We start from the raw sequence: 25,296 nt of genomic DNA on the forward strand, positions 1-25,296 counted from the left end.
AATCGAGACCTAACCGAGACAACGTCTCACCAGGAAGGACGCAGTCTCTGATGTCAGCCGAGCACTGCAGGCTCAGCGAGTGGCCTGTTGCCGTGGCAACCTCTCTGCCATCAGTCGTACGACCTGTTAGTCATTCTGAAAGCTGGACGGGAGAGACATGCTCAGGACCACGGAACAGCTGGAGTCCCGAAGCCCTTTCCTCTCTAGGTATCGGAAGAAAATAAGCAGTATGTTTTAGACCCGTGACAAAATCTGCATGTGTTGACACAAGGTTTTAAAGAAGTTTGAAGGCAGACATTTGCAGATGGCCCCCTTACGCTATTACTTCAGCTTTCTAAAGTGGCTTTGCCTGTCATAAGAATGGCTTTTGCCTCTTGCGTTTCTTCTCCTGTCTTTCTTCCTTGACATCCCAAATAGAGACTCAGCAACCTTGTCTACTGGCGCTCATGATTCCAACCGATGTTCTCATGCGTCACACATTCGTGAATGCAACCCACAGCGCTGCCTTTCAGAGAAAGAATCTTATTTTCTGTGGAAATCACTATGTCTGAACTTTGTCTCTTTCTAAACCAAATTGAGAAACTTCACAGAGAATGTGTTGGTATAGCAGGCTCTCTTCCATGTTGTCCTTTCATGTCGAGATGAATTTCCCTTTTGTGCTAAGATCGTCGGCTCGGCCTTGTGCAAACAAGCCAGGGCACCGGACTGCATTGGTACCCCCGCAGTGAAAGCTGTGGTATGTCCCTGTCCCAGGGAGATGTATAAAATCTCCAATATTTCAAACACCCATCTGCTGTCCTGTCAAAGCTTGCAGATTTATAGACTGCACAAGAAAGGAATCAAGTTGGATTTACAGATCATTTGCCACCTCTGACACTGAGTTCACTTTTATTGCAGTTAATTAACTGTGAATGAGTGTTTGACTGTAATACACGGCCTATTAAATATGTACTGCAATGCATTAAGTATTTACATGGCAGTAATGCACTGTCGGTAAATTAGAAATTATCTGCGATGTATTGAACATAAATACTAATTTACAGCAAATACTTTGAATCCCCGGGTGTGTAAAACTGACTTGATCTATACGCATTCCTTTATGATCATGCTATACTGTATGAAGGTTCAGTATGCTGCACTATCAATACCGACCAGTAGAGGCCGATCTGCCCACACTACCTCTCATAAACTCGCGTGAGAGTCAATCGTGCGAGTTCACGAGTCCCTTTTAAAGGTCTTTACTCCTGTTCTGTATTTACTCGTGTTCTCTTCAATATGTAGGTGTCCTGTGTGATTCTATGTATAGAATGCTTTCAGTTCCGTTTGGAAACGCCTCTCATTGGAGATGGGCAGCGTGTCAACTCTACACATTAAAATTCCCTCAAGGGACAAGTTTAGATCAGAGGCAGACATTAATACCCTGCAGGCGGCCATGGAAATCTTTAAACCCAGAATAAACGTGGACATTCTGTAGATTGGAAAATTTCCACTTGAGAGTAAATGTTGGAGGTCTTTGTAAAACCCACAGCCGAATTTAAATGAACTGCGTTTATTGTAATTCCAGTGCTTGGTCCTCTGAGTATAATTACTGGTAAGTTTTTCTGTTTTTTTTTTTTTTGAGGATAATTCTATTTATTGATTTTATCTAACATGAGCCAATGTAACTGGAAAGGGAGTCTGTTTGATCACACTTGAGCAGTTTGTTCATGAAAATGGTGTTATACACACATACACACACAAATGGGCAAGCAGTCAGTCATGCGCGCACACACAAGTGCACAGATGGAAACATTTGATTATTTCCAGAATTATGAATCAGGAGAAATGACTTCCTTTGAGTTTCCTGTATGACACTGCTATTGAAATGGCATTAAAATAAATACAACAGGTCTGTATTAGAACTTCCTGAGCTCAGCAACGCAGGTGTGGTCAAGCGATTAGTACTAAAGGCTAGACTTGCTAGCCTTTGGGCGCATTTGAGCCTTTCAGGGGGCTGTTACAATACCCTGCTGGGCAGGGTAAACTTCACTGTCCACCAAAATCCATCTTTTATGCTTTCTCCCCAGCTCTTTGCTCAGGGGGGGCTAAATGATCAATTAGCCCTTATCATTTGCTTTGGCCTGGCCTGCGTCTGCTACAATCGATACTCTGGGAGAGACCCAGCAGAACCACAGGCTGTTAGGTGCTCAGCCAACCAGGGCCAGAAGGATGGACTGACGGACATGATGGATCGGTCCCACAGGGCTGGTGGAGGAGATACCTGATTGGCCCTGTCTGCCCCTACCTGATTAGAGCAGGACAGGGGTGCAGAGAATCTCTGCTTAACATACAATATCTGAGCAGGTCTGCTGGCCAGACTGTTCGAGAGATGAGAGAAGCCATTCCTCAGGAGCGGGGGAGGGGAATAATGAGCTGAGTAGTCTGAGGGACACAGAATGAGTGAACACGACAACTAGCAGAGGGAGCGTCCATCAAATACACACACACACACAAACATGCACGCTCGCGCACACACACACACCCACATGCACACGCGCACACGCGCACACACACACACGCTACTCCTCCCTGGTCTAAAGGAGAGGGAACATGTTAACGCACAATCGGCCCCCGAAGTTAGCGCTGTGCTGTCTCGTTATTTACGCGTGGGGGGCAAGTTTTTGGATTTTCGAAATACTAAATAGGCAGCTGTATTTAATTTTTATTCATTTTGTTTGAGTTTAGTTTTTAGTCTAAAAAGAGGATTCCCCATGGCTGCAGGTTCACTCATTATTTATGCAAATGACATCTCAGCATGCCTAGGGCCATTTATAAAAACACTGCCGAGGACAGGTTGCCTATGATCATGGCCGCCTGGCTACAAGAGGCCAGCTTAAAGACCCTGAATGTGGGTTATTGTTTGGGGGCCCTAGACAGAAGCTTCAGTGACTGACACAGCTCAAGCTTGCCGATGTTCCACAAGCAATAGTGTCTCAGATGGGTTAATACTAGACCTGGACTCGGAGGACAAAAACATCGTCACTTAACCAGGCAGAGGCGCATTGTCCTGGACTGTGATTTAACGATCCAATATTTAACTCCAACTGTAAGGGGAATACAGGTGAGCACCCACAGAGCAGATGAATTGACTACAAATTTCAACCGAAGGCGATAACAGCCAGTTTCATTATAATCTGTGGAAGGTCCAGGATGACATTTGTGGAAGGTCTGGCACACCATTAGGAGAATTAATGTTGACATTTCCTTTTTTTTTTGTCCACTACTTGTAGACTCAAACCGGTGAAACCAAACCCCAAGTAACATAGCTCAGTTTTACTGCCATCAATACTCACTGTAGACATACTGTACATGAATACAGAACTGCATGGATTGTAATTTATGGCGGAGGTTCATATCCCATGAATAGGAATATTATTACGTAACACGGGCATGACTTCCCGGAGCCTTACAGTGCTGACAGATTTCCCTGCCACTCTCGGTTAGTAGTCATTGAATAATGTGTCAACGGTGAAGACATTATCTTGAGTGATAGCTTCTCACAGGCAGTGAGGAGCATTCAAACTCGCCTGGAATTCAGCATTTGGCACCAATGAGAGAGTTTAAGGGACAGAATAAGTGCATCTTTTTATATTCACTTTTATTTTTACATTTTTGCAGAATTCCTTCCTGCAGCTGCAGCAACCTGTAGTCACATGGTGCATGTATGTTTGCTTAGTTATAGTTATAACCCACTGTGACTGATGATGGTCACAGTCACACACACACTTGTCTGCAGTAGTGAAACGATAAAAATAGAGGTGGTAATCATACATTGGTGTAGTGCCTCAAGGTGCACACTGGGAAATTCCAATTTGTGGAAGTAAAAATAAAAGAAATAAATTGTATTCTGGATCAATTAGACGACATACAAATGAACAGACTGGAGAGTTTGCCATGCCATGTCCAAGCTTTGAGGATTCAGAGGTATTTATGATTTCTGCTACAAATTTGACAGGAATCTCTCTCAAAGGAACCACTCCAAATATTTATTTATTTGCAAAATTCCAGCAAGTGCTTCAATGCCTGTAACCTTTCGTTGAAGGTTTAAAATCCATCCACATGTAGGACCGTTGGGGATTACATTGACAGGGAAAATTGGTTAGGTTAAGACTGTCGCATCCCATGAATTGATTAACACTGATGGACAGGCATTGATGGGGAAGCTTATAAGGTGAAAATGAAGGTGGAGTCAAAATCAAGTAGCCTTCAATTAAAACAAAACAAAAAAACACATATCCTAGATAAGAAATGAAATATTGGAAATAAAGCAGCCGGGTGATTGGAGGGAACTCCCTTTAGAGCCGTAGACCTCACACGCATTCTCACAATCGCGGCTCTATGCAACGGTTTCACACGTGCGAATCCATCACAGTCGCACATAATTTAATAAAGTACACCGGAGGTACGGTGGGTCCCCAGAGAACATCCGTCACATGATCGCGCACGCTATTCGGGCGGAGTTATTCCGCAGTATTTTGTCTGGGGGAACGAAGGAGCAGATTATTGCGGGTGAAACGGGTCGCGTCTGTTGTTTATGGGAAGCAGACCCAGTCAGAAAGAACATCATGCTGCACGTGTCATTGGTCACTGTCCTATGGTGGTGGGCAAGGCCAAACAGGCCATTCATCATGCTAATAGCATTACTTGGCCTAGCTTTAGGTTCAGATAAACTATCGTATGCTGCAAAACGTATTGTGACAAATGCATTTTTTATTAAAAAAAAAAAAAAATAATAAAAATAAAAAATTCATTTATACGCTATATAAATGAATTGGATTTGGTTCACAGCACCAGCATTTTTGGTATGAGCGCTGCAAAATGTTACGCATCTCTGTTGTTTTTACGGCCATGAAAATACAGCAAACGTTTCCCAGCTGGTGGGGGAAATGTTCAGAAAGGTCTGGGGATAATACACCTCTAATTACAAAGTGCTTCCGACTGGAATCAAGAGATTGCTAAAAAAATTACCGCGGTCTCTCAAACTGAAACGCTGTTGGCTCCGAAAATCTATCCTGAAATGCTTGGTAAATATGTGGGTGCCAGTCTGTGGATTTTAGGGCGCGGTATCCAAAGGAGGAAAACAGAGGCTTAATCGATAGCCATGCTGTCATATCAATAAGATTTTAATGCTTCCTTTCTAAGTGCAATCTAATTTTTTCCCCCTCATCTTTCTCTTTTTCTCCTGGGGAGACACTCCAATTGCTTATGGCTTTTAGCATGGTTTATTCACAATTGCCTACATTGACCATTAAATATTTATGGCTGTAGAGGCAATTCAGACCACACCATAAATACCAGCAGAGACACGCATCGTACAAGCTGAGAAAATACATTTAGAAAATATTTTTTTTTAAAGAAAAATTTTGTAAGGAATGCATGTGAAAACCAGAGAAGATGGCTTCTTAGATTTCAGTACAATTTCTACCGCATCCTGCTTTGGTGTACGCACAGAACTAACAAACCCATTTTTTTCTCCAGAATTTTGGGGAAGATTTTCACTAGATTACCATTTGATGTTTCACTGTGTTATCTGTGCTTCAGCTCAATAGCGATATAAGCGTGTAAAGCCTCACTCTGTGACCTGTGCTCCTGCTCTGTACTGGTAATCTAAAGCACATGATGAATGCCTCAGCATTACTCAATTAAAAAGCAGCATCATTAGTTAGCAAGCAGGACAACATTCACCCATGCTAATTAAATGGATATGCTAATGTTCTCCCTGCACTGTCGTTGCATCTCCATGCCAACCTGCTTTGATAGATACAACGTTCCCCAAGTTATGCTCTGCGCAAACTGAATCTACCCTGAACTGTGCCCTCCCCCCCGTGCACGCTTGTAATTGCTGATGGAGTTCATTTGTTACTAATAAGTGCCAAAGCGACAGCTCGCACAAGAAGGGGGTTGCAGGGTCGGATTAAATCTGATGAGAAAATGGTTCGTGACAAAACGTGAATGACATTTACGTGACTGAATGCCATCGGTGTTGGAACCCCTGTTGTAACTTTCGGGATTTTTTTTACAGTTGCTCTTATGTATTTTTATCTGACTGTATTTATTTATTACCTAATCAAATAAGTGCTTATTAATCAGACACTTGGTTATTTAAAGTACGTAAAATATAGAGCACGTTCTGTATCATTTGGCTCGCTGAAGCTGAAATGTCTCCTTCCCTCACTGTTTCAGCAAAAAGGCTGTTGCAAGACCAGACCTGAAACCGCCATATTTTTGTGCAAATGAACTCTTTTGGGCATCATAGACAGTTTGAGCTTAATGGTTCTAATCGCTCGAGCACTGCGTGTGCTGAATTAAAGAATCCCACGGTAGTATACAAACTGGATGGGGAAAAAAAAAAAGCGAAAATCAAATGTCAAAACCACAGCAACATTGGCTCCTGCAGACACGTTGCAGCAGTGGTGCTGACTATCTGGCTCTGCTGTAGAATTGGCTTTGACGTGCTCACAACAGCGTGAACCTGACACCTGAGGTGCTGCTCGGAGAGCGCCTCCCCACAGGGGACTCTGCTCCATCTTCTCCTCAAAGGCATTAACGACACTATCACAAATGCATTATTATTATTTTATTTATTTTATTATATTAATTATATATATATTTTTTTTTTCACATCGTTACATTTATTTGAACAGCTAGGTCAACCATGAACTGAAATCTAACTTGCAGCGAAGGCCTGGGGAGAATCAACGTGGGTGGAGAGAAGCAAGGGATTTGTGCAGCCAATCAGATGTACCGATTGAGGTTGCCAGATAACGAGAGCCAGTTTTAGTGGGGAATTTTGACTAGGAGACTGGGGTCACCAGCCCCTGAAATTTATAAACAGGTGCCATTTGAGCACGGGGGTTAATCTGGCCGGTAGGGACGAGACTCGCACTTCCAGTTCCACAAACACAAGTCAGCTCTCGTTTGTCCTTAACTCTGCCTTTTTTTTATGCGCTCTTCCATTTCCATGACTCATTCATTTTAGCAATCCCATTAACTCACAAAAACTGCAGTTATGAAGAAAACAACAACCCCATTGCATTCAACTGAGAGGTAAAGTTAAGGACAAGGAGATTGAATCCAGACCAACAACATAATTTGTTTGATGGCTCCTGATATAATGGATATAATGTGAAAACAACCGAGGCGTATTGTTATTAGTTACAAGCACAGGGCAGAAGTTACTGCTATCTTGTAGAAGCACAAACCCTCGGAAATAAACACCTGGTGTTATTTTTTCCATCTATAAACATAGCCGTGAAGGAAGCCAGGGTAATGAAAGGTTATATCCTTTCAGACACACATTATCAAAACAATTACAGGAGCCTTTAACACATTTAAATTATTTACAGGTACGTAGATGAAGAGGTGGCCTACCAAAAACAAGGGGGGTCTGATCAGTTACTCTCTTTTCACCTACGTAACCGAAACCGAAAATTTAATTTTTTTATAGAGGAAAACACAAACGTATTACCACAGCCAGGAAGTCATGTATGTTGAAATGAGGGTCTTGCTCTCTCGTCTAATTTTAGACCGCGATTTGAGTGACAGCAGGGTAGCAAAGCACGTCTGAAGCCAGCGCACGTAAACATCTCGGCCGGAGGCGGTTCGTCACGGAGCCAAATTTGAAACGGCGAAGGAAAACCGTCGGCCCGTCCGTTTATTTCAGCGGCGTCCATACATTTAGAAGAGCACGGACTGCCTGGCCCTGCTCCTTTTCATCCGGCGGTTCACCGGAGACGCAACACGTCTATGCCTCGGCATCTGGGGCAGGATGTGTAAATTTTATAAGGCACAGTTCCTGCCGCGGTCGCTGATTGGTCGACTGGAACCCCAAGCAGTGCCAGCATTCATAACTCAGAATGTTTGCACGGTCTAATCGGTTTAATTTCATTGCACTTTCTGTTAACATAAATATTCCAGCTATTTGAAACCACGATGAAATGAGTCTTTGAACCTCCTCAGCTGGAAGTCCAGATGTTCAAAGAGAGCTGTGTGCCGTTTCATTTTTGGTATGGAGAGAGGAAAATAGTAAAAGCAATTACAACAGTAAAAGCAATTACAAGTTTCAACATGAATGTCAGAAATGGAACTTTTCTTGTTTAGGCAGAAATACTTTGGTGAAGGACAGATTTAATAGTCCATTACATTTTTCTGTTCAAAAATATTTGCCATACTTTTCAGAGTCAATAAGTATATCCGTAGATCAAATGCATACAAGTGTTCTGAAACTCAAACCCATGTCATCCATGATTACATGACATCATGAATATTGCAATAAATTTATGTTTCTAGTAGTCTGCAATGTGTCATAACTGACAGCACCCCCTAACTGTGCTGATATCCATGGTAACACAGATTCCATATCACTTAATCACCATTGTGATGTCACTATAGAATCTATGTAATCTATGTAGTTCCTGTGATGTCACTCCTGTAACATTAACATCGGACGAGTGGCAGTTTCTCAGCACGAGCATGTATTGACACGGTGACCTTTTACCTCCTGAATTCACCAGAGAGTAAATTTATCCCCGGGGCGGCTGCTATGACTGTACAGCCGCTTCCTCGAGCTTACTCTAATATGCGCCGCGTGATCGCACAAAGCACGTGCCAGTGAGTCTCCAAATTGCTGAAGATTCCTTTCGCGTCTTGATGAAACGCTCAAGTAGAACTTTTGTTCATCTAGAAATTTCAAAACTCCAGTCCCGGCCGATAACCTATTTATAATGTATTACAAACACGTATTTTAATATTATAATAATTAGCGACTCAGTTATGGATAGTTGGCGCCCATTCATTTTCACTATGAAATTCTGAGAATGGAGACCTATCGACAGATGCATTAAAAACAGGTTAAAAATAGCTAAATAAGCGAAATAACAGGGACTTGTTTTTGTCTAATATTATTGCCGCCATGTGTTAGGCAAATATCTATGGTTTATCCTTAATGTCGGCTGAGCGTGCATGTGTGAGTGTGTTTGTGTATGCATAGCGTAGGCTACATGTGACAAAGGTCTGGCCCTGAGTCTACGTGTGGTGCTGAACGGACAGCTCCTTTCATTCAAACGAGACACTGCTTCAGTGCGGCAGCAGGTCGCCTTGACTCAAAACTGGCCACATTCAATTTGTGTAAAGTTCCAGACAGCGTCGTATAGCCTATATTTTAGCTCAGAAACCGAAATAAAGCGGCTTTCTCTCCGCCGACACCCTGGCCTGTTTCACCTTACCAATGTGTCATAGAGTTCTTAATTGGTGCAATGACAAATCCAAGATCGGTCAGATAAATAATGTCGTAGGGGGCAGAGTTGAAACACCACACAGAAGACATTTACATTCTGATCTGAACCTTATTGTACCGCTGGCATTTATGGATGCATTTCGCTGCAAAGGTTGCGTCCATATTAAAGTACTCAGCGTTAAAGTTAACCGATGAAGTTTAACTGAGCCATATAGGGGTCATTATATCACAGTAGAGTATACTCAGAGTATTTATTTATTTATTTTACACTGAACAACTCACAGTGTATCAGTTGGCACCAACCCTGCCATTTGCACGGTGCCAGTCTTTCTTTCTGAAAATGATAGCTTAGAGTTACCCTCCATCTAGAGAGCGAGGGGTTATTTATGAATGCCATAATCAGAAATTAACTATATTTTGCGTTCCAACCTTCCCCGGAATTCATTTATTAATACATGTTTTCCCTTTGACGCAAGCCCTATGCCCATGTAGCGACAGTAAAACAATATGCATGGCCCATTTCCCATTCATACTTTAGTGGATGAAGGATAGCCTAATTATATAGTAACTCACAATTAACTCTCGTCAACATAAGGGGACTCTAGCTCTGGCATTGTTGGAATTATGTAACGTCGGTGAGGAGAAAGGTTTGCCTCAAACTTTACTGAATACGTATGTCATTTAAAATAATTTAAAAAAAAATAACCTCCGAAGACTAGGCAAGCTCATTGGAGGAAACACACCCAGCATCCTGAGCAGGCTTTAGGACCCAGCATTGGTTTTTCCCTCTCCGTACTTTTGTTTCTTTGGCGTGAGCCACGGAAATTTGAGATCTGGAAATGTAAGTTCGTGAGTGGAACTAAAATCCGGGAAAGCCCCAAGCAAGGGTTAGGGCACGAACGATGAGAAGTACTCTCACTACTCTCGTTTCAAAGTGATTTCCTGGCGTTTGGAATTCGTTCCTGCTCGCTCTCGTGTGGTCCGCGCGCTCTCCGGGTCTCACCTAAACCTAACAGAACACAACCAGTGTAGTTGCGGCAGTGTTCTCTTCCGTGCAACTTTCACATATTCTCTTGCACAGGATCACACCAAAGGAGAGACACCCCGCAGATCAGGTAAGCTTCTCGCTGACGGTCGCTTCACATCTTGGCTCTCCAGGTCATTATCAGTTGTGGGTTCAAGCTTTGCGAGTCTATTGTTCGTTAATCAACACATTTGTGAATTCCCCATGCAACCAATAGACGAAGGGACACATGTGCAACAGTGTTAGCACCATTGCTGTTTATCTGGATTATTTTTGCACACAGTTAGTTGGTGTGTAGCGGAAACCTGACAGTTGCAAATTGATATTAACCGCGAACCGCATCCCTGGATCATCTGAAAAAAAAGTAACGTCACGTAACATGCTTGGATATTTCAGTATTCGCTAGCTGTACGTTTATTGTGTGAATGTGATCATTTTAACATCCTTGATGAAGTCTAAAGTTTACCATCTATAATTTAGCTCATTTTGCTAAGGATTACGAGAAGCCTAAATGATTTTGATCTGAAGGACTTAGATGTATGTATTGGGTGATCATGCATGGATCTTCATGCATTTGTGTCTTTCTTTTGTGTAGGTGGAAATATCAGCGATGGGGGAGCGGGTGGATTTAAATCACTTATTTTTTATTGGATTATCGGTGATGGTGTTTTTGCAAGCAAGGTGAGTGTTATCTCTGTTTTTATGATGTCATTTGCATTTATATATATCCTGCCGTTTATCCACGAGTAATCACGCGTGGGCTGAACACTCCGCCTGTCTGCGATGCAAGCACGCTCTAAGCGCCGCGACGCGAGACGACACACCAACGCGAAGCCGTGACAGTCGGATGTAATTAGTTCCCACCACGCGCGCCGTGAAGAATCGACCATAAAGGAAGAAAGAAAAAGAAAAAACTGGGTGGAATAAAACGGAAGCACGAGCTGGATTTGGTCGAAAGGACTGAAACTCTGGTGGTGTTGGGGACCGGCTCCTCTAGGTGGAGATAGCGCACAACTTCGTTGAGTTGGTATGACGGACTTTGAAATGTTTCTCTTTTAAAATCTGTTCCATGTGCGGTTGGTCTGAGTACGAATCCATCAATACAAAACACTCCAACCTTCTTATGTACCTCCTCTTATGTAATCTCCTCAAAGTTTCTTATTGTCTTGTCCTCTTTCTAAAAAAAATCCTCTGATCTTCTGTACAGTTCATCATGACTGATGCCCATATCACACTGAAAGGGAAGTTCTTTCAGTTACATTCTTAGTTATATTATAAAGCTCTTCCAAAGGTTTTTTTGAAGCTGGAACTGATGAAGGCTTCTCTGATGGTTCTACATGGGTGTATGAGCTTGTGTGTGTGTGTGTGTGTGTGTGTGCATGCATGCTTGCATGTGAGACAATGAGCATTTTACACACCCGGCCTGAATTTTGGGCGAATTTTAAACTGTTCAAGTTGATTTCACACTGAATATTTCACGGTGGCAAAGCCTTCGAACCACGTTGTCACTCAGCAATGCAGAAGCAATGCAGGTTAAGCACCATGCTTGAGGGTACAGCGGCAGTGTCCTACCTGGGAATCAAACCTGTGACCTTTAGGTTACAAGACCAGTGACCCATTATACTACACTGCCTCTACTCGGAGGTGACTTTTGAATATGGTTCCGGGTGTTACGTGGGCGTTAGTGACGACTTTGTGTGTCTTCGGCCTCCTCCTTCCTCTGCTCAGATCAAGAGCGGACGAGACGGCCACAGACGCCTTCAAGAACAACATCACCCTCTTCACCAGAATCTTGGACAGCCTCCTGGATGGCTACGACAACCGGCTTCGACCTGGCCTGGGAGGTGAGGAATTTACGCAGCCTTCCAGGGAATGTGATGCAGCCCCTGCTCTACACCTTTGTAACATTACCCCCGCTAACTCTGCTCTACACCTGTGTAACATTACCTATGCTAATGCTGCTCTGCACCTGTGTAGCATTACCCGCGCTAACTCTGCACCTGTGTAGCATTACCCACGCTAACTCTGCTCTGCACCTGTGTAGCATTACCCACGCTAACTCTGCTCTGCACCTGTGTAGCATTACCCACGCTAAATCTGCTCTGCACCTGTGTAGCATTGCCCACGCTAACGCTGCTCTGCACCTGTGTAACATTGCCTTCGCTAACGCTGCTCTGCACCTGTGTAACATTAGCCACGCTAACGATGCGAACGGTGCTAAAGCACAAAGGCAAAGGACAATGTTGATGTTCAGCATTGGGTAGACATTTCTAAGGTATTTTCACACGATTCTTAAGCATATACAGTCAGTGTGCCTTAAGGAGGAATTTGGACCAGAGTCAAATCACTATTTGTGCAGCTTATATGAAAATATTCTTTATCTGGCATCTCCCCCTCCTGCACTCAAATATATACAACATCTTGTATAGTGCTGTTGGTATCTCACCAATGCCTGTGGCATGATGGCATCTGTTTCCGTGATGATATAGTAAAGCAATATCACTGGCCTGGAATAAACTCACGGGATCTTACGTGGCTCCTGTCGCCAGACGGGATTTATTCCTGCTTGGACGCCCCCACTTTTCTTTGGCTGCTGAAAGGGTAGTGTCCCAAAGAGATCCCAGCTTGTTCCACCGGTTCTCTGTATACCGCTACTTGTACCGCACTGTTTCATTGCATTCAAGATGCTCTTGTTCAGAGTGACTTACAATGTAGGAGAGATATAAGACCCTTTGCCTGGTTTATATGAGCAGCAGAGTGCTCAAAAAGGATGTGTATCAGTGGTAACAAAACTAAAAGATTGAGTAAAAGGGTGAGTAGACTGTAGAAAAAATATGGACCTGTGAAGTCACTGTGACGTCACCCATTGGCTGTCCATGGGCTTGGTGAGTTTTGCCCAGGAAGTGCAGTTTGCGGGCATCACCATGCTGTAGATATTGGAGCAGTAGGGAAAAGGGCATGAAGCCCGGATGAACACTTGAGATATAGTGACTTGGCAGTGGCGCAAACTGTCCAAGATTCATCCTCAAAACTTTGTCCAAAGGACAACTGTGCACATGCTACACAATGCAGTCTACTGTATATTTACACGACACAATCACACAACAGTCCCTCGTGTTGTCCTATATTTCAAACCTTGCATGTTTTTCCACGTAGAAAATATTAGGCCAGCAAAAGGGAATCAAGCCTTTTCATATTAAAGCCAGCTTCTTCATCTTTCAAAGCCTGTTTCCATAGCACCGTGTTCAACCCATTTAAGCCTCATGGGCCAGAGTGGGTTTATTTGCAATCATCCGGTATTTTGTATGGTGAAATATTCAATCAGTCTGGTCACACGGTATACCGTTTGAAAGCATTAAACCTCATGGTTCTGTCTCTGCAAACTATTTTACGGTGCCAGTGTTTTTGCGACAACGGTTTCCTATTTTGTAACAAGGGGTGGCAAAACAAGCTTGGGGGTCCTCACCTTCTGTTAATAACTGTAAAGTCAGTATTTTTGTCATGGCATGGATCCAGTGAACAAAATCCACACTAATTTTTTAGTCTGAAAACGTGCCAACTCAGAGAAACATCGATAGAATGTCCATTATTTACTTGCCAATACTCCTGAGTAATTATTATTGTTGTTTGTTTCACCTTTATAAACAGTATACAGTATTGTCATTTTTGGTGATATTGTCATCAAATGTGAACCAGGATTTGTCCAGGGTTGTGGCTGTGGGTCCATTGTGTTTCTAAGCCCACCAGGCACACTCACAAGCATCAGTATGCATTTAAAAAATAGTCTTAGGTGAGAAAACAACTTCTACATCTACTGTGTTTGAGCTTCTGTGACTTTCTTTCAGAAGCATTTAGAGGAATTCTGACTCATGGACAACTAACTCCCAAGGGTTACCTTTCAGAACAGACCAGGATTATGCCTGTAGTCAAAAGGGTTCAAGAACAGTAACCATTTTATTTTGGGCATGTGATTTTTAGGCTTGTGTTTTAAAGAAGGGGACGATACAGAACGGGGTTAACACATTAACTATCCTACCATAACTCAAAGCTGACAAATGGCTTGCACATTCATTTGACCACGTTCCTCAAAATGTTTAAATCCTAGCTAGCTCGAACACAAGCTGTAGCAAATTGTTTCCCCATGCAGATAATTTTTGTGTGCTGTGCAGTGGAATTCTAATTACAATGCATCTGCCTGAATTATCATTTGCACACAGACGTATTCTGAATGAATAAATATATGTTTTATTGAATTATACAAAAAAAAAAGCAAGTAACATTTGCATGTGAACTGGCTTTAAAAAGTGGTTTCTTGTCATCAAATTAAACCCAAACCTGACTCATGCCTTTAGGTTCTATTGGATCTGGTTTGGTTTCAGAAACGTTAGGTAGACAGACATTGGGAGAGAAAAAGCTATGACTTAACCTAAGATTTACTCTCCTGACACTAATTGCTCTGACTAATTTAGCAACAGTATTCAAAGTGAAGTTTCTTCTTTCTTGAACTACAAATCGTCCTTGTGCTTTTTTTTTTTTTTTTGTATTTAACGACACAGCAGCCGAAATGTTCTTTGTCTTCTTAACCGGAGCGGCCCTCCCTATTCTGCGGGGATAATCACAGCCTTGTGTCAATACAAATGTGCGGTGCTGTTATTGACCCGGTCCCAAGTAGGTCCACATATCATCCCGTGGCAGCATAACAGTTTTATCAATCAGCGTTCATCTCCGTAATATGGATTCCAGCAGAGATGTGCGGGCGGACTGAAACCACAGGGCTGCTAGGGAATTCTGCATTGATCGGGTTCAGGCAATGCAAACCCCCCCCGATGGTCAGCCATTCACAGATTGTGTTGAATATGCTTATGGGCGCTCTGGCAGAAGCGTTTACACCCGCGGGCGACCCCTTGTGCCCATTTATCACCCTACGGAGTGCCGCGGCGGAGAGCTTCGTCCAGTAGGAGGAGAGGTTTATCTCCCGCTGAAGACAGCTGGTGCCCCAAGGGCAGTAGAAGCATGTCCGTGGGTAATTAAAGCAGAGATAACCTAGGGGAACCCTGACCAGCTATCATCCACTCTACCCCACATAGCCATTCCTGTGTTTCCTTATTACATAAAAACACGAAGGCGTACGACCCGTTTTTTTAGGAGGAGAGTGCATGCCGGATTGAGAGGCTAGGAGGAGCATATACACACATAAATTAGTAGAAACTAGGGGTAAAAAAGATTATTAGAAAGGTGGAAATGTGGTCATCCTTTAATTTTATTGGGTAACTTTCCAAAAACTCTGGCGTTTCTGTGCTTACATATTTCTCTTTATTTTCCCTGAATACATTATAGCTATCAGAGGACGTTACCTGCATTTTTTTTTTTTGCATTTCTAAATACAAGCTAAAAACTTGCAGGTAGCATCCTGGTGGTTTGCCTGGAACAATCATATGTGAGCCTGACCACCATGAGTGTAGTGTCAGACGTCTGGTAAACATTTTCTTCATAATGTTGCATGAAACCAGAATGGGAGTATGACCAAAGTGTTTCACAGCATTCTTCATAAATTGAGATTTTCTGGGCTTTGAGCCAATCAGAAAGCTTCTGGCTCAGTTGCCAGGCGGAGATCCAGTGTTCTGAAGCGTTTCTGTTGAAGCCCCACTATATAAATGGACGATATTTCATATAAATTAGAGCTGCACATGTCAGTGTGCTTTTAAGGCCAACTGCCAAGCAAATAAATGATAATAAAGAGTGGAACAGAGCAGGACAGCGTGAAACCAATATTTAATTTAACGCTTTGTCCTTGGGAGAAACCATTATTATAGCAGAAGGTCACGTTTGTACTGAGAACGTATCCCTGTAGCTACTCAATTAGCAAGAAAACAAACACAATCATTAAAAATGCGGAGCAAAGCATATATTCCTGCTGAATTAAAGAAAGATGTTTTTTCTTTATTGGCAACTTAAAATAAAATAAAAAGTTATATGAAACAAAGATTACTGTTTCATCCATCTTTGGAAATGAACTTTAGTTTGGTTTAAATTGCACCAGGGTTATTAGGTTTTATTTTTGTGCCAGTGCCCTTCAGAATAATGGCTTTCCACAAAACTGTGTGCCACTGGTGCTGAATTGTGCCAGAGCCAGTCTCAGGAGAACAAGTGTAAAAGTGATGTGTTATTTTCTCAGAGAATCTCGCTGATTAATGTTCGCAATGACATTTCCACCAAGCCTTGAAAGGTTGCAAACGCCTGACAAGGCAATTAAACTACGTAAAGACGTCCCAACCACCTCTAACTGCGCACTCCCGAGTCATCAGTTGCAGTTTTCATGGGGTGCGTCAGACAATTTTCCCCTTAGGTTCGGTACAAAATTCCCATTGACTTTTCTCAATGGGAAACACAAAATCAACTTGAGGCTTGAGTTAGATTTGCATGTCAAAATTATAACTGTAAGGTAAGCCACCGATTGGTTCATCAGGGAACAACCTTAAAAGACCCCAAACCTCTTTGACCAATGCTCCAACAGAGACAGATCAGGGAGCTCTTAACTCACAGAACAGTGTCGAAAGATAATTAAAAAAATTTTTTTTAAGTAATCATAGGTTTTAAAGATCTGTTTTGAAGATAACCCCCATGGCATATTTTTAAATAGAAAACAGAAAATGGATTGTTTTTAGTAAATGACAGGTACATGATGTTATGACAGGGTTAGAGCAGCACTAACACGTACAGTACTGTATATAGAAGTGTAGCACTGGGCAGTGCACCCATGTTGTGTTATAGAACCCCTCTCTCTCTCTCTCACATTCTTTCCTTTCCTTCCTTCTGTCTCTTCGTCTCTGTGTCTCACTTACTCTCTTTCGCTTGCGCTCTCTCTCTCTCTCTGACTCTCCATCTCACTCCCACATTCTTTCCTTTCCTTCCTTCTGTCTCTTCCTCTCTGTGTCTCACTCACTCTCTTTTGCTTGCTCTTTCTCTCTCTCTCTCTCTCCATCACTCTCTCACCGCATGATCAGAGTGCTGCCAGCTGGCAGTCCCGTCGTGATGAAAGGGGAGGGGGGGGGTGGGGAGTTTGTGTGTTTAGTAATGTCCGCTGGGGCCTGCTTCACAGTGCACCGCACTGCTGTCCCTCTGGGACTCGAGAATACACATGTATTACGCCTGCATTACACCTATATTACACCTTAATTACATATGTGTTACACCTTAATTATGCATGTATTACACCTTAATTACATATGTATGACACCTACATTATGCATGTATTACACCTACATTATGCATGTATTACACCTACTTTACACATGTATTACACCTAAATTATGCATATATTACACCTACTTTACACATATATTACAGCAGCAGTACGTATGTATTACAACTACATTACGCCTACATTACACATATATTACACTGACATTATGCCTACATTACTCATGCATTCTGTCTGGTCTGTCTTCAGCGTGCCTGTACTGTGTCTCTCCTCAGTTTTTCAAGCTTCAGCCATTAATGCATCACTGGCCACAGCAAGCTGCTTCATAACCCACCCTGACTTTGGTCTGTACCTCAGAATGATCCGCCCCCCACAGGGATCACATGACCTTATGACCTCCCCCTTCCCTGACTCCCCTTTCCTCAGGGACTGGAGGCTTGCTGGAGGCATCGGCTGTGACCCTCATCTGTCACACTAACTCCCACGACAGGGTCATTACAGGATAGATTCTTTTTTCGTTTTTTTTTTTGTTGACTCCAAACTAATTCCGAAATGCTGAAGTTCCTCACTTGCACTGCGGCAGGCTGTATTCATGCACATGGGTGGTGGTGGGGGAGGGGGGGGGGCGGGGGTGTTGGGGGCTTTGCTGGTAAAGTTGTTCACTACAGTATCTTCCTTGGTGGCGAATCAAGTGCTTCTCCACTTACTGTAATTCTCACTGAGAACAATGTATGCTTCCGCTAAAAAAAAAGTAGTCTGTCAACTGAAACGCCAAATGCCTGGTAATGGACTGACGGAAAATTACGGAAATGGAAATGACGTCCTTCGGGCTGTGCAGTTATTATTCTGAGGGCGGTTATTTTATGAGCATTTCAGGGCTCGTTTGCGTGGCCCCACTAGACTGCACTGTAAAGCAGAGTGGAGCGGTTGTCCGGGTGACCAAAGCTCCCCAAAGAACGATGTGACAAAATTATTATCATTACCGATCAGCATGGCGGAAATAGCCTGGAAAAAACGGGTCCAAGTCGAATAAAGCACCAGTTATCCTTTAATGTGCTTCTATCCACTTTGGAAACAGGCAGAGCTCACATTAAACAGGCTTAGTATGAGTCTTAGTATGCAGGATTAGTGTGGATGAAGGAGCTTCAGTGGTGACTCAGACAACATTTGTTAAGAGTTAAGCTCAAGTGTTTAAATTTTTTTTTTTTTTCTCGACAAACACAGTTTGGCAAGTTCCACCACCAGCGACATTGATTCACCAGCCTGTGCCCTGGAAGAATCAGATTAAAGAATCAGTTAGATTTAATTGTGAAGACAAAGCTAAAGACAGATGCTGAACGAATCCAGGATACTGCGTCTCCATGACCTGTCCGTTAAGTGAATGGGATTGTGGGGCCCACAAAAACATCACATCTTTTCATGGGTCCCTTTTTTTTTTTGAGGGCCCCTGTCAGTCAGGGCCCTAGGAATCGTCCCGAATCGGGGTTGCCTCTATCCGCCTGCCAGACATATCGAAAGATGTCCTTTAGGATGCACATCTGTGGATTGTCTGTGTGTGGAAGCGCACAGTCGAACCTCCGCTATCGCAAACCCCGTCCTGTCCCCGGTTTACTGAGTGACCTACAGTCACATTTCCGCCATGCTCTGTTCTACAGCTCAGAGTGCATTACAAGCTGCTTGAGTCGTGTCTGAATGCTGCACCTCAGCCGTCCCGTAGCTGTCTGCCAAGTTAGGGCACGTCCCCTTGGGTGTCCCCCGTGTGGTAATTAAAGACACGGGTCACTTCATCGATGCTGCAGGTGACTCTCTGCAGGTGAAGGTGTGGTGCGCCAGATCGTTTTTTTTGGCTGCAGTTTTAGTCACGCCGTGACTGGTTTCCCCTCCAAGGGTGCTTGTTAGGATGTTAGGGGACTTTGTCCTAAATAAAGATTCACTTCACTGCCCAGGGTGCCAGATTAACTGCAGTGTGATGGGTCTCTATGCAGGTTACCTGCACTGCAGTGTATTTGACGGTGGCCTAAAAGCGCGCGTGTGTGTGTGTGTGTGTGTGTGCGCGTTTGCGTGTGTGTGTGCGTCTGTGTATGTTTGTGTGTGCGTATGTATGTGTGTCCACATGCGTGTGTGTATTTCATAACAAATTGAATATTTGTAGAGTTATGCTCTGAGGGGTTCAGATTATTCTTTTTATGTTAGCATCTGTACTAATGTCTATGGACGCTTTTAATGAATTATGTTAAATTACTGTACTTGTTATGCATTTTTTCTGACCTCAATTCCCAAAGAATAGAAAACAGAAGCAAAATGAATACATTAAAAAAACAAGCATTGAATGCATTAAATTGCCTGAAGCTTGTAGTTGAGGTAAATTAGTACTTTTAAAAAATAATTAAACATGTATATGTTTTAGTCTATTCCTGTTTACTTAATATTATCTGAAGTCTGACGCACCAATATAATACACGCTATGGCTGAATTCCGTTCATCTTCGTATAGCTCTTCTTGTCATTATTTCAAAATAACAATATTCTCTGAACAATATGCCGAACGGATTAGCAATGAAAACAGCCTTGAGGCACATTATATAAGGAGATTTTCAATATGTACGAACTACGGGGATTCCAGATATCCCTAATGAAACTTTACACAATAGAATTACTGACAGTCATGCTTTCATTGTACTACTCATTACTAAAATTACCACCACTAATGCATCTCCAATGTATTAGCCCTGGATATTCTGACAGGGTGAATTTTCGAGCATTGGTGGCGTGATGCTAATATATCTGTAATACACTGAAAAGTCATTGCCAGCGTGTTAGCAGATAGCTTTCTAATGACTTGACTGTGCATTACATGCGATACTGCAACAGCAAGCAATGCACCAATGTGTTGGTATTGTATTGAACAATTTTTAATATAATACTGATGTGAAATTGGAATGTGATACCATCATACCCTTTAATGATTGCAATTCTTATTACAATTTACAGTTATAGTTTATTACAATTGGCAATTATGTATTCAAATTCTTACTCAGCAATCACCAAAACTGACTTGCCGATTCATGTTTACCGGAAAAGAATTCTAAATTACGGACTATACAAAGGTCGATTGAATCAAGGCCATTGTTACTCATGGAATAGTTTTAGCTATATGTGCTGATGTGACAGGCATGATTATAATCAAGCTTAATCATTACCATAATTATGTCTGTGTAGTATTTGTGTGCATGTGCGTGTGCATGTAAGTGCGTGCATGTTCTTGTGTGTGTGTGTGTGTGTGTGTTCCCATTATGGGTTGCCAGGTCAGACACACATAAAGAAAGAAAATTGCAAAAACTTCTAAAAATCAAGATGCATGGCTGAAAGCTGTTCTTTGACCTCTAAAATATACGGTGATATTAATGATGTTGAACAATAAGCAGGCAGATGCCTGAGAAAGTGTGAATGTAATCATTTCAGAAGTGACATTTGCAGAGTGAGACTGATACAGGAGCTGTCCCCGTCAGAGCACATAACGGTAACCTGGACTGTCACATACGTGGTTGTTACACTCTTCTCTAACTCGCTGTTAATCTCTTCTTTGGGATTCTTTGAAGAAGGAGACGTGTGTGTGTGTGTGTGTGCGCGTGTGTGTGTGCGCGTGTCTGTATGCGTGTGTTCCTCACACTCTGGGCCAGCTGTTCCTCGGGGTAAAGGCACCACTCACTAAGACTCCTGTACAAGCTCTCGCCCTGCTCTTCTTCTGCCTTTGCTTTCGCTGGGCGACAGGCAAACTGAAGATGAGGAAGAGGAACAGAGCACACCTTCCAATTATCTCCTGAACCCCCGCCTCCCCAACCCCCAACGCCCCCCACAGGTCGTACCCTTCCACCCCCCGAGACTGACCCATCGACCCACTGACCCCGAGACTGAACCATCGACCCGTGTCAGAGGTCACTGACTGCGACCCTCAGCCGAAATAATCTCAGCGCTGACAACTTTCAGTCAGAGAGAAAGGGAAACAGAGACACAGTGATAGAAACTGAATGAAAGAGACAGAGAGTGAGAGAGAGAGAAAGAAAGACAGAATGACAGAGAGAGAGAGAGAGAGAGAGAGTCACAGGGAGTCGGCCATTTGTGCTGTTTACATATTAAGCATTCACACGCGTGAGAGAGCGTTGTTCTGGGGGGGCTGGTGATTCAGGCCGTGGAGCAGGGGACCCCAGGGGCCAGGACCACTGGCGTTACGGAGCAAACCGCTCATCAAACATTTAGCCCGCTGGCCAGAGATGCCAGCTGCTCGAGCGTGCGCTAGCTCTGTACCGCACGCGCAAATCCCAACTCCTCAGCAAGATGCAACGGTCTCCTTTTTTACCACGTATTAATTCACACATTTTTTGCGTGTTATTCGGGTTTTTTGGCTCATGAGTGGCTTGTTTTCCGTAAAGAAAAAAAACATGAAAATATTTTCCTTTGAAATGTGGGTCACCTTTCACAGGCAGGAGCATTAGGGGACGGCTGAAGGGGGTGAGGAGAGAGGCACTCGAAGGTTTGCCGGAATTAGCCCTGGCTCAGGAAAACACACCTCATTACAGACCTCCTTTAGCGGAAAGATCTCATTCGCGGGTGAAAGAGAGAGAGAAAGGGAGGCGCAGGTACCGTTTCTTTCTCCTGAAAGGCCCTAATGCACCGGGCCCCCCCGTTTCTCAACAACGAGCGGACGGGGGGGGGGGATGTGGGCGGCGACTGAATTACAATGAAGCATTGTGGACAAACGGTTGCCATGGCGACGGTGTCATCTAAGTTTAATGCAGGGATTCGATATCGTTAAGATGCTGCAAAAGAGGCGAAGAGTTACAGAAAGCCACTCCAGGAAAATAGGAGTTGTAATGATAATGATAGCAGGGATGATGATGATGATGGTGATGGTGATGATGATGGTGATATTATATTTATAGTAACAGATACTCATTCTTTTTCTTTTCACGTTTTTGTTTCACAGATCGCGTCACAGAAGTGAAGACTGATATTTATGTCACAAGTTTTGGCCCGGTGTCGGACACGGACATGGTGAGTTCTGCTTGGTCGATGCATAGTCCATACAGTGTAGCTTAAGGACATGGGCCTTTGCCATCTACAGTGTGCTTATGGGGTCACTTTCCTGGGGTAACAGCTCCCTTCCCTGACAAGACCCCCCATGCCCCCCTCATTCCCCCTGGGGTGCCAGGTCACTTCTGGGATCCAATCTTTGCTGTACTATAAACAGCTGAGTCTTTTCAAGCCCCTTCAACTGCAGCCTCGTCGACCGTGCCCCCAAAACCACACCCATCTTCCACGACAGCCAATCGCAGTGGGAGCAGGGTCACCCGCGTTGCCATTCATGTGCGGAGCTTTTTTTCCACTGGTGAGAAGTAGGCATGTGGCAGAATAATATGGCGGATTAGAATGAAAACTGTACGACGGCAAGTCCACGTCGTGCCAGCACGGGCTGGGTGCCGGGTCTCGGGGAACAGTCGGAGGGAAGATTCTAGAATATCCCGCTTTCGTTTTTTTTTTTTTTTTTTCCCGCGCGCAGCCGTGCCATAGCCATAGCCATCCTTCTGCCCGGCCCTGTGGGAGATCGGTAATTCAACAGCCCGTCAAACAGATCTGGAGCTCAGAGTGTAAACAGCCTGTGAATATGACGGTTAGACGGCTGCTGCATGAATGTTGAAAATCGCGTTTTTAACCGAGTATGGTCAATTATGTATGAAACAGCCGGTTGAAACCTAAAGCAATGAGCACAAATAGCATTTTACGAAACGTTTTCATCATTTTAGTCCATTCAAAAATATTTTTGTTTAAATTTCAGCAATGATCTCTTTCCCCTCAGAAGGAGAGGTTTATGTTTCTGAATAAACTTGGTCTGAGTTTGCGTGCGTGCTCAGCATGTGTGGTGAATCTGCTAGTAAGCTAGCGTGCGGGAGGTTCTGTATAGGGTTTGCCAGTGTGAGTTTTGAGTAAGATCAGTGTATGTGTAAATGGGAGCTAGTGAGAAAGGTGTGGTTGATGTCCATAAAGTCAGCATTATTGTGAGCGTTCAGTACAAGAGATTGTGTGACGGCCAACTGTCAACTTATGTACAAACTCCCCAGTTTGGCCAGAGCTTCCATTCTCCTCCATAGTACTTCCCTACTGTGATCCCATCTCTTTCTGTAACCCTCTCTACCTCCCCCTGGCTGAATTCAGTCAAACATACGCTGGGGTAGGCTGTCCACTGCCTTCTAAAATTAAGGCTCAATGCTGAGAGGTATACATTTTTCTTTCAGAGGTACATTTTGTTGCCTTACTCCCAGGTAAAGCCCACACATTTCACTAATTAACTGCTGCTTTTTCTTTCAGCCATTATCCATTTCCGCCTATCAGTAAATCAATGGTGTTTTTTTTTTTTGCGAAGCCATTACCTTTGGTTGAAATTGGGATGAATTTGGATGGAAAGGCACTAATACGAGCTGTGTTTACCTGTCTGGTCTGTTCACAATTGCAGCTGCTGAGGTGCCGCGCAGTGGCTATTAAATTGATTTCTTGCTTTATTGTGTGCCGTTGGACCATCGCCGTCCTCTTGAGGAGCCTGAAAAGATAGACATGCGCTAGGCTGAAATCCTTGGGTTTCTTAGATTGATCTTATTTCCCCAGGAGGTGAAATGCATTAGGGTCTCAGAGCAATAGCCTCGCTTTCAGTGGGCAAAAGACGGCGCTAGGATTGGGGTAGCAGGTGCAGAGTGTGTGTTTTTAAATACCAAATTTATTTATTTCTTTGATTGTCATTGCGGTTTCTCGTTGTAGACCGGCTCTCGTAGATCAAAGCCAATTTAGCTAAGACACTTAGCCATACGCCTAGCGAGCTGGCAGTCTCTACAGACTCTACAGAGTATAGAAATGGTCCTTTGATCTTGTAATCTCATTGTGCCAATAACGAAGGGACTGAGATTTTTGTCGTTTTGAAAAAATGTCCTACTTGTAAAACCAAGATGGCACCATAATATTAGGGTTTGGTCTCACTGATATGATGTATTCTGTAATATCTTACTGTTAATATTTTGCATCTTTACCTTTGAATGTAAATGCGTCAGGAGGGTAATTTGTTTTTACGTGTTCTGGCAGATACTGGAACTGGAAATATTGCAAGTACTGGTTTCCACTGTGTTTTGTTGCTTACTTTTAAAAAAGCCATGTCTAGTGGACAACTGTGTGCATTATAGTTTTCTATTGAAGACCTTGTGTTTTATTCCAATGGAAAGACACCTCCCCTTCAAACAGTCACTGAATTCTCTTCCATCCAGACCCCTGGACACTGCCCAGGATCCCCCATTAATCTTCTCATGGCACGCAAAGCGTGATTTAGAGACATATATTCACTATTCATTGTTAACAGGTACCCCATGATAGTTGGTAAATGGTGGTTTAGAAAGCCACAGTCCATGATAGTTTATAAAGTGTGGTTTAGAAAGCCATGTTCTCTGTTAGTTTATAAAGTGTGGTTTAGAAAGCCACAGTCCATGTTAGTTTGTAAAGTGTGGTTTAGAAAGCCACAGTCCATGTTAGTTTGTAAAGTGTGGTTTAGAAAGCCACAGTCCATGTTAGTTTGTAAAGTGTGGTTTAGAAAGCCACAGTCCATGTTAGTTTATAAAGTGTGGTTTAGAAAGCCATGTTCTCCCTTGGTTCATAACAGACCCTTCAGGCACTTCAGCTTCCTATTAATTATTATGGAAGCTGTAGAGACCGGCGTGTCCCTGTTAGTTCAAAATAGATGTTTTCGAGGCCTACGTTTCCCTCT

The 25,296-nt window shown here is 43.3% G+C and overlaps 1 protein-coding gene across 3 annotated transcripts in view; it reads left to right on the forward strand.

Annotated features, from left to right (window-relative positions):
• The first annotated feature begins 10,027 nt into the window (after nucleotides 1-10,027).
• The window catches only part of gabra2a (gamma-aminobutyric acid type A receptor subunit alpha2a), a 40,515-nt gene continuing 25,246 nt past the window's right edge, over nucleotides 10,028-25,296 (forward strand). For 2 of the 3 annotated variants that reach the window (XM_035420089.1, XM_035420091.1), the window contains exons 1-4: nucleotides 10,028-10,389; nucleotides 10,894-10,979; nucleotides 12,027-12,142; nucleotides 22,483-22,550. In XM_035420089.1, coding sequence (XP_035275980.1) covers nucleotides 10,909-10,979; nucleotides 12,027-12,142; nucleotides 22,483-22,550 — 255 coding nt within the window. In that variant the 5' untranslated portion in view covers nucleotides 10,028-10,389; nucleotides 10,894-10,908. Of the gene's footprint in view, nucleotides 10,390-10,596; nucleotides 10,663-10,893; nucleotides 10,980-12,026; nucleotides 12,143-22,482; nucleotides 22,551-25,296 lie in introns of those variants that run through there. The other variant, XM_035420090.1, reaches the window with a different exon arrangement.

The sequence above is a fragment of the Anguilla anguilla genome, chromosome 5 (genome assembly GCF_013347855.1).
Source record: "Anguilla anguilla isolate fAngAng1 chromosome 5, fAngAng1.pri, whole genome shotgun sequence".
Classification (NCBI taxonomy): domain Eukaryota; kingdom Metazoa; phylum Chordata; class Actinopteri; order Anguilliformes; family Anguillidae; genus Anguilla; species Anguilla anguilla.